The following is a 12,213-nucleotide window of genomic DNA, read 5'->3' on the forward strand; positions in this document are numbered from 1 at the left end:
AGAGTCGGCGGCGGAGTTTAAACCTAAAAAGTATCGGCGCCAAGGCTTAGCGCCGGACTCGGCGGTAAATAGAAGTCTATAGGTTTAATTAATTAAACCTATCCGATTAAATACATAATATATAAATATCGGCTCGTATAAATATACGAATAATAATAAGTTTAATAGTAATTTTAATAGTAGATTATTAATTAATATAATCTTTATATAAAGACTAAGGTATAACGCTATAAGCCCTATAGTAAATTATAACCCTTATTAATACCTTAGCTATTGTAAGAAGCTATTATAATAGATTTTATTATTAAATTACCCTTATTAGAAAAACTAATTATTAGAAACTTCTATAATAATATCCTTATTATTATAAATAGATTTATAAAATTCTCTTATTTTATACCTTATAAAGAATTAATAATAACTAAAGAATTTATTTAGTTTTTTTATTTTTATATTATTAAGATATATTATATATTACTTAAAATTATTATAAATATAGAATTATTATTTACTTTAAAGTTCTAATAAAGCCTTATAGGATACCTAAGCATTAATTATAAATTCTTTATTATATATTATAAAGAGATAAATAAATAAATAAAATATATAAATTAGATATTAGAATAATACCTTTAATATTATATTAATTATAAATAAACTAACTAAGTTAAAAAGCTATTAGCCGCTTAGTTAGCTTATAATATAGGTATAAATAAAAGCATAAAGATTATAATAATATATATTAATTTTAGATTTATTCTAGATATTTATTAATAATTATAAGATATTATTATTAACCCTAAGGTAATCTTTATTAATAATTAATTATATAATTTATATAAAGAAATATAAATAAAACTTAAATTTATAAAAAATAAAATGATAATTTATATTAATAAAAAAAGGATTAAAGAATTAATTTTCTTAGAGAGAGATATAATTTACCTTATAATAAAATATATTAAAATAAAATAATAAAATAAAAAACTTAATTATAAATATATTAGACCTTATAAAATTAAAAAAAAATCTTAAAATATAATTATAAATTAGACTTATTACCTAAGGTTAAGCTTTATTTAATCTTTTATATTTTATTACTTAAATTAATATAAGATATTATTTAAATAAAAGTAAATAATAAACCTAATATAGAGCTTAATAGATTAAAAGAATATATTCTAAAAGCTATTCTTAATATAAATAAAATTAATAATAACATAATATATTTTATTAAATAAAAAAACTACCTAGACTTAGAAAATATATAAGAACCCTTAGAATACCTTATTAATATATAACACTTTTAAAAGAATTTCTATTAATAATATTAAATATAAATTTATTAAGATTAATTATATCTTAATTAATTAAATTAATTACCCTTAAGAAATAAGCCTTTATTATAATAAATAACTTATTATAAAGCTCGCCTAATTTATCTAAAGTATAAAGGCTATAATTAAAAGCCTTATTACCTCGCGCTTTAAGAAAATACTTCTATTAATAAATATAAGCTAACTTAGCTATTATTACCTCTAAAATAGCCTTTATCTCTACCTTTTTATTCTTAAGCTTTTTATACTTATAAATATTTTTTATAATTATAATATTAGCTAAAAATATAAAAAGATATATATATAAGGAAAGACTTATAAAAAGAAGCTATATTAATATTATTATATATAACCTTAGTATTTATATAATTAAAATAATAATTAAAATAATTAGATATTACCTTATAAGAAAGACCTTAATAAAAGTATTAAATATAAAATATAATTTTAGACTTAAAGGTATTAATATATATTAAAAGACCTTATACCTTAGAAAGTTTATAAGAAAAAATAATATACTTAGAAACCTAGCTTAATATTATATTAATATAAAAGGAATTTTTATAGGTCTAAATTCCTTACTTATAATACTTAGTTATAAAAAGCGGTCTTAGGGATAAGATTAATAGAGGGGAGACCTTATATTATAGCTATAATATATATTAGGCGGGGAAATATAATAATATTACTTAACTAAGTATAGGACTAAAAGGACTAAACTATATTCCTATTAGTCCCTAGATTAATAGCTAAGAATTATAATCTTACCCTAGATTAATATCCTTATATAATAATCCAAGGCTTAATTACTTAAGTATATAAAATATATTTATTATATTTTCTTATATAATAATTACCTTAGCTATTAATATAACTTAATTATATTTAATACCCTTAAGTATATTATTAGATATAATATTATATTAACCTTTAAGGCTATATAATATAATCTAATGCTAATATAAACCTATACGACCGGTTTATCCCTTGGGAAATATTGTTATGGATCCCTTAGCTCTGGTAAGGGATAGAGGTACCGCTGAAAGCGGCAGTGAGATAGCTGACTTTGGCAGCTATCTGGTTGAAGTCATATAATTCATAAAGTATAGAGAGCAAAGAAGGCACAATGTAAGTAATCTAATCTAAGTTGATTCTTCCTAACTAATGGCTGCTGGATTTGACTGTTATAGCGCTAGATCCGTCACGTGGGGAACCCGTATGACTGGGGCATGTAACAAGTGCCGGGGTCCCCGAAAGCTCTGCTGTCCCAGCAGAGTCCGAATCTACGCTCTCCCATCCTTCCTTCATCAAGTCCAGCAGTAAAACAAAAATCCGTTTTCTCCCTATTTACATTCTGGTTATTCCCTGAACTCCATGCTTCCGTCCGTCCTTCCGTCGAAATCATCCTTCTACCTGATCCTTCCATTCTTTCCCTTGGCCCTCACCAAAAACAATCCATCTCCGCTTCACTCGTCGTCGAAAAAGTTCTGGTCCCAGCCAATCTCGTCCCCGTTAGATGCGCCAGTCTTGCCGGTGGACTTAGCGGGTCCGGGAGCGCGCTTCTTAGCGGGTTTGGCGACCTACTGGAGAAAAGCGTTAGCCTTCGAGATGCCTCCGCGGGCGGCGGTGCTGCTGCGGGCGGCCGGGTTTCGTACTGCCGGATTAGCCCGCTTCTCGGTGGTCGGATCGACCAAGACGGGGGTTACCTTCGGCTTGCGGACAGCCGGAGCCGGCTGCTAGACCGCCAGCTGCTTCTTCACCTCTGCGACCACGATCTTCTCCATCTGGGCGTTGAACTCCTTGAGGTTCTTGTTGTACTCGTCGACCGCATCCTTCGTGGCCTCACAGGCGGTAATTCGGATCGCCTAGTTGCCGATTTCGTCGTAATAGTAGTCGGATTCCCGTCGCAACTTCGAGACCTTCTTCACGATTTGCTTCTACTCGCCGTCCATCTGTCGCACCTTGTTGACCAGCTGATCGCGGAGTTTATTCACATTGGCCTTGATTTCGTCGACCTCCTTCGATATGGCGATCGAGGTAGCGGCGGCATTCGCGGCGACTACGGATATGTTGTCGTCGACTCTAGCCTGCTTGCCGCTGACTCCGGTGGCGGGGCGTCCCCCGATCTAGATTATCTAGCCGCGTTGCATAGTTGCGAGGTATCCGGCGATGGTTCCGTTAGTAGCACCGTAGGGATCGACGAAACGTGGGAGTATAAGTTCGGCCTGATCGGGTAGATAGTCGGTCTACTACTTCTTATTGCCCCGACTCTCGCCGTATCCACCGTTCATGTAGGCCTTTGCAGCGTCTCGAACGCGGTTCTTAGTCTTACGCACCATGTTAGATTTACCCTTAGTCTTATCGCGCTTAGTTCCGGTAGTCTCCTTCCCCTTTCCGGTCACGGGGGTCGCAATCTTGCCGTTGCCAGCAACGAGAGTATCGTCATCGGCCATCTCCTCGTCGAGTTCGCTGCTTTCTATGCCGTCATAGTACTCATTAATCAGTCATTCGACACGGAGGAAAAGATCCCACTCCGGATAGTCGCCATCGGGCCGGGAGCAATCAAAGTCGGGCTGCTCTCCTGCGGTGTGCTCCGGGCTGCACAGCTAGAATTCGACGTAGAGGCACTAGAGGGCGTCCGTTCGGGTCCAGACCTTCTTCGTGGCGGATCCTCTGACCGGCCCGTCGAATCTATAGTCAGCGTAGGTACCGCTGAAACTATCGTCCTCATCGTTGCTACCGGTGATGCGACTATTCATCAGCTTGTCGATATACTCCTAGTGTCAGCGGTGAGCTGCTCCTCCGGAACTGCCTAGGGCGCTGCTAGGAAGCAGGTGTCTACCGCCGAATTTGCGCGGGCGAACTGGCTCAATCTCCTCGAGGTCCGACTCATAGTCGGAATCGTCGTCGCTCGAGCTAATATCTATATCCTTCCGGCCAGGATTAGCATTATCGTTATCAAAGAGGTCATCGAAAGCAGGCGTGTTATCGTCGGTGACGTCGCTATTATCGCCTTCAACGTTGCTCTGTATGGTCTCATCCTATTCGGGGCGGACTCCGCCTATATCGGCAGTGGGAGTGCCGATTCTCTCCTCAGTGCGAGTGCTATCGTCGTCAATGGCTAGAGTCGCCATCGTGAATTGATGAGTTTAGCGGCGGCCTATCGTTTTCGCTGGGTGTGATTTGTCGGTTTAGTTGGTTTTAGCGGCGGGCGTATGGGTTCGCCGGCGGCTAGTTGGTTCTGACCTTGCTTATGCTGTGGGGTCTATGTTAGTATGGTGCGAGGTAGAAGATCGGGTGAAATTTTAGCGGGGTCGTAGGGGTTTATATACTTTGATCCCTGCGGTGAATTCGACCGTGTTCGTATGTGAATTTCGGCTTATTTTTACTTATTTTTGGCATTGGGTTCTATCCTCGTTTCGTGCTATATGTTCGTGGTTTATTCCGTCGTGTTGAGGCTAAATTCGCGTACCTACTTGCTAGAAAGGAGTCTAATGAACTCCGGGCTTCTACTATGACATCCCTCGATTCCGGGATTCATCCTAAATATCAGTGTTTTTAGAAAGGGAGGTATTAATATCGCTAGAAAAAGGTGTTCCCTGATAAATGCGAGACATATAAAAAGTGGTTAACAAATGAAATAGTATTCCGGGTCTTCGGTTACGTATTCCTCCCGGTTCATCGCCGTTTTAGGCGGTGCTCGTTCCTTATTTATCCTCCGGTTTAAAGGATTTAGGCATACTTTTCTTTTTCTTTTTGAATTCGAGGCCCCAGTCCACCGGATTCGCTCTCTTCCATGCTTCTACCATGCTCCTCGCTATGTTTCGGAGCTCGGGTTCAGCTATCTAGTTATCGTCTTTGGCCGTAAAGCCGACCCATCTCACCAGTAAGTCCCTATATGGCATCTTGTTCTTCCAGCGGATTCGTTGCTGCACGATTCTTTCCACTTCCCAGTGGTCCGCGACCTCCTCGTCGTCGATTGCAATAGGAGCCGGTGGTGGAATCGTTCGTTGGTATGGGTCCTCTCCCTGTGCTGGCTTCCATAGATGGGCGACCGAAACAACCGGGTGGACTTTCCAGTGCTCTGGGAAGTCGAGCTTGAATGCCTGCTGTCCGATCTTGCGGATGACCTTGTAGGGTCCGGCCCTCGTGGGTGACTATTTCCTCTTAGGTTTCCCTGGTAGGTGATAGCCCTTATGGAGTCGCAGGTAGACTATATCACCTTCGTCGATATTGATTTCCTTATGCTTCGCGTCGTACCTAATCTTAGCTAGCAATACTAAGGTATCAATAAGAAATTCCGCCTCCTTATAGTAGATCTTACGCAGCGCCTCCAATGCTTGCGCGTCTACTTCCTCATCCTCGATTCCGGATGTGGCTGCGAGGTCGAGGATTCCGCGTAGGCGGAACCCATAAATCAATTCATTTGGTGCTCTCCCGATGGTATTTGATACTGCGTTATTGAGGTTATGCTACAGCGATGGGAGCAGAGCCGGCCACGGCGTATCCGGATCCGTTGCGGTGTAGTACCGAATCGCAGTTTCGACCGTCTGGTTCTTTCTTTCTGAGATCCCATCGGTCTAGGGGTGATACGCGGCCGACATGAGGAAGTCAACTCTGAGGAAGCCAAAGACGGCTCTCCAGATCTGGGATATGAACTTCGGGTCCCTATCGCTGATGATCCGTACGGGGACTCCCCAATCCAGTAGGAATAACATCCGGATGAGCACCTTCGCCCAGTCTTCTGCCGTATATAATGTATGCCCTGCTAGGAGTATTGTCCTTTTCGAGAACACGTAGTTAACGGGGGCCAGGCAGTCGAGTTTGTCGTGCCCTTCGACGAACCACATTGTCCCTGCTGCGGTTACCTCCGGCAGGTCTATAATGAAGTCGAGGGCGATCGTGTGGAAAGGTCGTAGTACTACCGCAATCGACTATAGTTCCCCCTGAGTCGGCTTCTGACTTATCGAATTCTCGTGATATACTGGGCAGTGGGCTACGTAGTTACGTATTATTTTCGATATTCGGTAGAAGTAAACTAGGTCTAACTCTTAAGTTATGCGGTTAATTCCGAAGTGGTGCTTGTTATCGTGGACGATTTCGAGGATGCTTTTGACCAAGGGTCGTGGGATATAGAGTCTCCGTTTTCCTTCGTATCCGACGTGGTATAAGAGTTCATCGGAGAGTTCCCATGGCCGGAAGGGTATTATCTTTAGTCATCGGTTCTGGCGGTCCGCGTTCTAGATTTCCTTAATATAATCCCATATCCGACCTAGCTTCGAGTCCTTACTATAGCCCTCGATTACTTATTGACGAAACTCCGGTGTGATCCCAATTTGTATTATTTCCACTTCTGCTAAAGCCACCACGAAGTCCAGCTCGTCGAAGTTGCTTTTAGTGGCTTGTCTTACTAGTCGGTCTTCGACGGGTAGGCGGGAGAGTACGTCTAGGATCACGTTAAGTACGCCCGGCACGTAGAATATCCTCAGCTCGAATTAGGAGAGGTAGTTAGCCGCCTTGACCAACTTCGGGTTAGCTTTATTGAAATCGACGGTCTTCAGAGAGGTATAGGTAATAATACCTTTAGTTATAGCGTAGTCGGTAATAATATTTACTAGGTGCCTGCTTGATTGTACTAGCTTTCCCATCTTTCATACTGCCTATACTAACGCTGCGACTTCGGCTTCTATCGATCCGTATCTAGCCTCTACCGCGGAGGTTAGGCGCGAGAAGAACCCGATGGGTTTTAGCTTCTCGCTTGGAATATCCTTCCTAGGAATTGAGCTTCTGTCCTATTCCCCGTCGATCTGAAAGACGAATAGGCCAAAGCCGTTCTTACACGCGTCGATTTTAAAGAAAAGCGGTTTTATTGGATCATAGTGCCATAGGGTGAATTGTTCTGTTAGGAATTGCTGCATCTCGTTGAAAGCGTTTTGTTCCTTCTCCGTAGGCGTGAATGCGATGGCTGATGCTTTCAACCTGCGGACTAGTTTTGACGCTCCGGTCGGCAATTTCGAGGCGGCTTTAGCTTCGCGCAGTAGCTGCGACTTCCGATCGAGTAAGGGGCGCATTCGCACGTCGTACCATGGAATTCCTTTTCGGAGGTATCCGGCCATCCCAATATAGGTTTCGAGAGCGGCCAGGTCGGTTAGGCATACCATTTTTGCGAAAGCATCGAGTCGGTCTTGAGTTCGGTATAGCCCGTCGCCGTCGACTACGTATCCGAGCAGCTTGACCGCGTTATATCCTATGAAGGATTTATCGGCGGCGATCTTCAACCGATTCTCGTCGAGTAGCTTTAATACCACTTCCAGATGCTCGAGGTGCTCCTTGAAAGTGTCGGAAAAGACTACTATATCGTCGATATAGACGCGCACAAAGGCGCGATATTGGAGGAACATCCCGTCCATGAACCGTTGGCCAAAAGCCGGTGAGTTCTTAAATCCCATTAGGGCTACGTTAGAAACTTCCAACCCACGGTTAGATATAACCACCATTTAATTGCGGTGCGCATTATAGATAGGCAGCTGATGGAAAAATCCGGTCCCGTCGAATATCGAAAAGTACTTCTTCCCTCTCGTATCCGCCACGATATCCTCCTGATCCGGCAGTGGGTACATATCGGGCACCGTGATGCTATTTAGGGGTCGCAGGTCAACCACGACTCTGCCCTTCTTCTTGCTATCTACGGTTCTCTAGACGACGAAAGCAGGGTAGGCGATGGGTGTTGGTTCGTCTAGGTGATGCATTTTTCCCGCTGCGTGTAGCTTCCCGTGGACTTCGTCTAGGAACCGGCGGTCTTCGATCCCCATTGGGTAGGCTCTGACGGTCCTCTTCTGGTTCTGCTATCCGTCGACGAGGTCGATTCTTATTTTCTTTTCCTTAGGCATGGGGACGATGCCTTTGTCCCTGTAGATGTCGTATTTGTTCGTTAACTCTATGAACTTCGCGGCCTTCTTTTCGTCGAGGTTGGCTACTTTGACTCCGAACCTGTTCTATACCGAGGGAATGCCTTTAGGGCGGCTGATCCCGTAATTGGGTAGTCCGGCATCGACACGGATTGGGTTGTCTTTGTCGATTGTCTCTTCTAATTCGGTCGTTGTCATCGGTAGCGTGCCGGTTACGAGTACGTTCTCGACTTCCTCCCCTGGTCTGAAATCCTTGCCGATTATGCCTGGGAAATCCACCGTTCCGGACCCGCTAGCGATGAAGTTCGTAGTTTCGTTGCCTTCGTAGTTACTGATATGACCTATGAGTTGCCTCCGATGGATCCGAATGTCTTTTCCGTCGGTGTTGTGGAAGATGACTATCCTCGGGGTGCTTCTGTCGATTGTGCTGTCGAAAAAGCGTTTATCCTTCCCTTGGAAGTAGAAAGCCTCCTTACTCCCATCTGATCTGTGTGTCGCCGGTAGGTTCTTATAAGTGACCGGGATGAAAGCGGTTTCGCCTTTCTTCACCGTGACTGTGTAGGCGCTCTTTACCACTCGGTTAAGCGGCGAGATTCTCTTCTTAAAGATCTCCCCTCGGATGATTATGCTATGCGCCGATCTGAAAGAGACGCTGGGGTAGACGAAATCGACTTTAGCTCCGTGCTCGTATAGGAAGCCTATCCCTAGTAGCAAATGGGGCGTGAGTTGGTCGACGATATCGGCGGTGACGGTGAAGTGGGCCTTGACCTCTTTTCCTCGTATGGTTCCGGGAAGGTAGAAGTCGAAGGTAGCGGATTTAGTGATATTTGTAACTCTCCCTATGCCGCTGAGGGTTTTCGGCTCTTAGTTCTTCTAGGTCACCTTTTTGCCGTGCTCCGTGAGCTATGCCTCGTCGACTATGGTAGCCGAGGCTCCGGTATCGCAGTATACTTAGTAGGTCTTGGCTTCTTTTGTTCCTTCGAAGGTGAGGAGGATCCGGAGATATATCAAAGCTTTTCCGCCTAACTAGTCACTGAAGTCGGGTCTTCTTATTGCTTCGATGACTTGGCCGTCGTCAATAGCGAAATTGATATAACGCCTTTCTTCTGCCTCTATTACGAGGTAAGAATCCTCCTCTCTTTCTGTGATTTCGGCGTAGTAGGCGGTGCTCTTATCGCTTTCGCCAGCTCCTTCCTCGCTTAGGGAGTCTTCGTCGGCGTAGTATGCTCTTTTAGGCTTATCCCGATTCTAGCCTCCGCGGTTCCGGTATTGTCCTTCCCGGCCCTCATTTCGTGGCCTTTGTTGGTCATATCTGGGCTCTCTTCTGCCGAGGTCCTCGTTCCCTTGGTGTTGTCCTTCCCATGGCGGAGTCTCCTTCTACCATTCCGATTTCGTCTCCGGGGTTCTTCCCCTCCGTTCGCTAGGGCGGCCTCGGTCATCTCCTCGTTCCCAGTTTCTGTTTTGGTTCCACCCTCCTCCTTATCGGTTCGGGTTATCTGGCCTTTGGGGTCGGAGTCGATTATCGTAGGTGTTATCGCCGATTTCTCTCGGTCTCTAGCTACGAGGAGGGCGGTTTCGGTCCCTATAGCCTCTATTCCATGGGCGGTCGTTGCCCCATAGTGCCGAATCCTCGGGTTCGGATCCTTCATCGTCCCTTTCGTTGGTGGTATACGCATATTTTTCGCCATATTAGAGCTTCTTCGCTCCGTTTCCGGTCTTCCCGTTGCGTGCCGCTTTTAACTTTTCGCGCAAGGTCTTCCTCTTGCTGTCCACTATATTAACGTATTTAGATCGTTCGTCGGATTCCACCGGTGCCCTATAGAGTTACCATAGCTCCGGGTATAATTTAGCGTAAAAGCGGGTAAGCAGCTCGAGGTCTATGGCCTTTCCCACTACTTTGGATACGTCGAAGATTCTTGCGGAGAAATCTCATAGCAGTCGGTCGCTTTCTACGTCCTTAAGGGTAAAATAGGCTTAGTCTAGCCATTCTAGAGCTTCTTAAAGTTCTATGCCAAATTCGGTTTTCACCGCGTCGAGGAAGGCGCTAATTAATGCGATATAGGTCTGCCTCTCTCGGTCGTCGAGCAGTCTTCGCTACTAGACCAATGCGCTGCCTCTAACGAGTCTCTATGTATTTTCCTTAATAAAAGCGACTTACTGAGGGCTACTTCCTTCGAGGTGGGATTTGACTGAGTCAACCCATAAGTAAGCGTCTATAAAGATTGCCGTAGTCTTATCGTAGAAGATTTCCGCTAGGGGATCTCCGGATTTGCCTCTCGATGGTGCATCTGGCCAGAAGAGGCCAATATCGGTGAGTTTAAATCCGATATTAGCGTTCTTCCCTCCTCCTATGCTCCCCCATTCCTAGTATCCTAGGCCTATTAGGTTTAACCTTGCGGTAGATGACGTGAACGGCTCCATTGGTGGTTCCGTCATCCGTGGCTATCCTGCCCCACTCGGTCGTAGGGGGAGTTAATTTCCTCGGTGAGGCTCCTGATATGGTGGAGTCGAGGCCATAGCGGGATAGGGGGCGTATGGCGGCTGGGTTGGATGCGTCGCGTGGAGGGTCGGATGCTGCGCCTGAGAGTGTGTTCCATTCCATCCTTGGAATTGCCCTGACGAGTTCTGCTATGGTGGTATCGACGGTGCTGGTGCCGAATATTGGATTCTGCTCGTTGGTTCTGGCATCCAGTGCTGCGGGACTGGGTGCTGAGCCGGTTGCTGGGCCGGATGCTAGGCCGGTTGCGGAGGATAGGCTTAGGGTTGCATTCCATCGGGACCTGCTTATACGCCAGCGAGTCCCATATCCTCCAGCTTCAATCCGTAGTTTCGCTCGAGGAGGTCGATCATCCGCCTTGCCGTCGGGGATCGCCGGTAAGAGTCTTCTATTTCTAATCTCGTTTCTTCCGGAACCGGCGTTCGCCTCACCGTACTATGGGATCCTTGCGATCCCGTTCCGACTGGGTTTGGGGCTCCTGTCTGGAATTGAGGTACATGGCCTCCCGCGGTTGGGTCTGACTGGTTTATGCTGGGAACCGGGGGTCGAGCTGTCGGATCCGTAATTTCCGGTGCTTCCGTTCGCGCGCTTGGTTGGTGGACGCGAGGATGGTTCTGACGTCCTAGCGTCGGATTCGGCGAGAGACGGAAGGTCGAAGCGGTGAGGTAGTCGGCGTCAGGGGTGTTAGGACCGAGGCTTTGTATCGGGTCTGATAGCGCTGGTCGATTCGGGGTCTTTCGCTTCCCCAGTGCCGTCGACGCTGCTAGTTCCGGTTCTTTTCCTTTTTCCTGCGAAGGATCCATATTCGATGCCTCAGTTGTCGGTCCTGACGGCTCGAGTGTCGTATCCGTCGATGAAGCGTAGACTAAGAGTTCGTCGTCGGGTGGCAGCGCTCCTTCGCGTCTGGCTCTCTTAATGATCTTTTTGGTAGTCTCCCAGGCTTGTCCGATGGCGTATGGATCCGTGGCGTTCCAGTGATATGGTGGTTGTTCTGTGCTTGGTGCCACGTCTCTGTAGAAGGCGTTGAATTCGTCTATTTCCCAGTAGGAGAGCTCGGTTAGGTCTTCGAGTACGCCTGGTTCAGCGAGGAGTCGTTTCTTGTGTCTGAAGGTTGGGTTCTGTAGTAGAAAGACTCGGAATCGTCGTAGGTGGTTGAAATCGTTCTTGGTGAATTTCGCTTTTGCTAAAGCCCTTGCGACTGTCTGGTAGGAGGCTTGCTCGAATAGGTCCTGTTTTGACGAACTCGGGGTCGACATAGAGGTTGTTGGTTTCGTCTGGCCCATTGATGGGGACGAAGGTATTGATCCGTTGTGTTTGTGAATGAAAAGAGTTGAAACTTCCTTCCGGTGCTTCACTTGGTTTCGACGTGGAATATGTCGAATGAAGCGTAGGTCGAGTTGAAAGAAGCGTCAACTGCTACCATATGTTATGGATCCCTTAGCTCTGGTAAGGGATAGAGGTACCGCTGAAA

The 12,213-nt window shown here is 44.9% G+C and overlaps 4 protein-coding genes across 4 annotated transcripts; all 4 read right to left on the minus strand.

The window, feature by feature from the left end:
* Nucleotides 1-2,803: 2,803 nt before the first annotated feature.
* Nucleotides 2,804-4,471, minus strand: NECHADRAFT_89442 (uncharacterized protein; the record flags this gene model as incomplete). Its single annotated transcript, XM_003039142.1, has 7 exons — nt 2,804-2,917; nt 3,098-3,202; nt 3,299-3,463; nt 3,674-3,813; nt 3,870-4,028; nt 4,180-4,363; nt 4,394-4,471. 7 exons carry the CDS (start codon nt 4,469-4,471, stop codon nt 2,804-2,806), a joined length of 945 nt encoding a protein of 314 aa, XP_003039188.1.
* Nucleotides 4,472-5,182: 711 nt separating this feature from the next.
* Nucleotides 5,183-6,187, minus strand: NECHADRAFT_89443 (uncharacterized protein; the record flags this gene model as incomplete). The annotated part of the gene is made up of 3 exons (XM_003039143.1): nt 5,183-5,494; nt 5,618-5,809; nt 6,026-6,187. 3 exons carry the CDS (start codon nt 6,185-6,187, stop codon nt 5,183-5,185), a joined length of 666 nt encoding a protein of 221 aa, XP_003039189.1.
* A 2,145-nt stretch (nt 6,188-8,332) lies between these two features.
* NECHADRAFT_89445 (uncharacterized protein) lies at nt 8,333-9,933 on the minus strand (the record flags this gene model as incomplete). Its single annotated transcript, XM_003039144.1, has 3 exons — nt 8,333-9,084; nt 9,280-9,453; nt 9,627-9,933. 3 exons carry the CDS (start codon nt 9,931-9,933, stop codon nt 8,333-8,335), a joined length of 1,233 nt encoding a protein of 410 aa, XP_003039190.1.
* Nucleotides 9,934-10,091: 158 nt separating this feature from the next.
* NECHADRAFT_89446 (uncharacterized protein) lies at nt 10,092-12,025 on the minus strand (the record flags this gene model as incomplete). Its single annotated transcript, XM_003039145.1, has 4 exons — nt 10,092-10,201; nt 10,404-10,458; nt 10,638-11,177; nt 11,240-12,025. 4 exons carry the CDS (start codon nt 12,023-12,025, stop codon nt 10,092-10,094), a joined length of 1,491 nt encoding a protein of 496 aa, XP_003039191.1.
* Between the last annotated feature and the right edge of the window lie 188 nt (nt 12,026-12,213).

The sequence above is a fragment of the Fusarium vanettenii genome (genome assembly GCF_000151355.1).
Source record: "Fusarium vanettenii 77-13-4 unplaced genomic scaffold NECHAsca_154_unmapped, whole genome shotgun sequence".
Taxonomy (NCBI): Eukaryota; Fungi; Ascomycota; class Sordariomycetes; order Hypocreales; family Nectriaceae; genus Fusarium; species Fusarium vanettenii.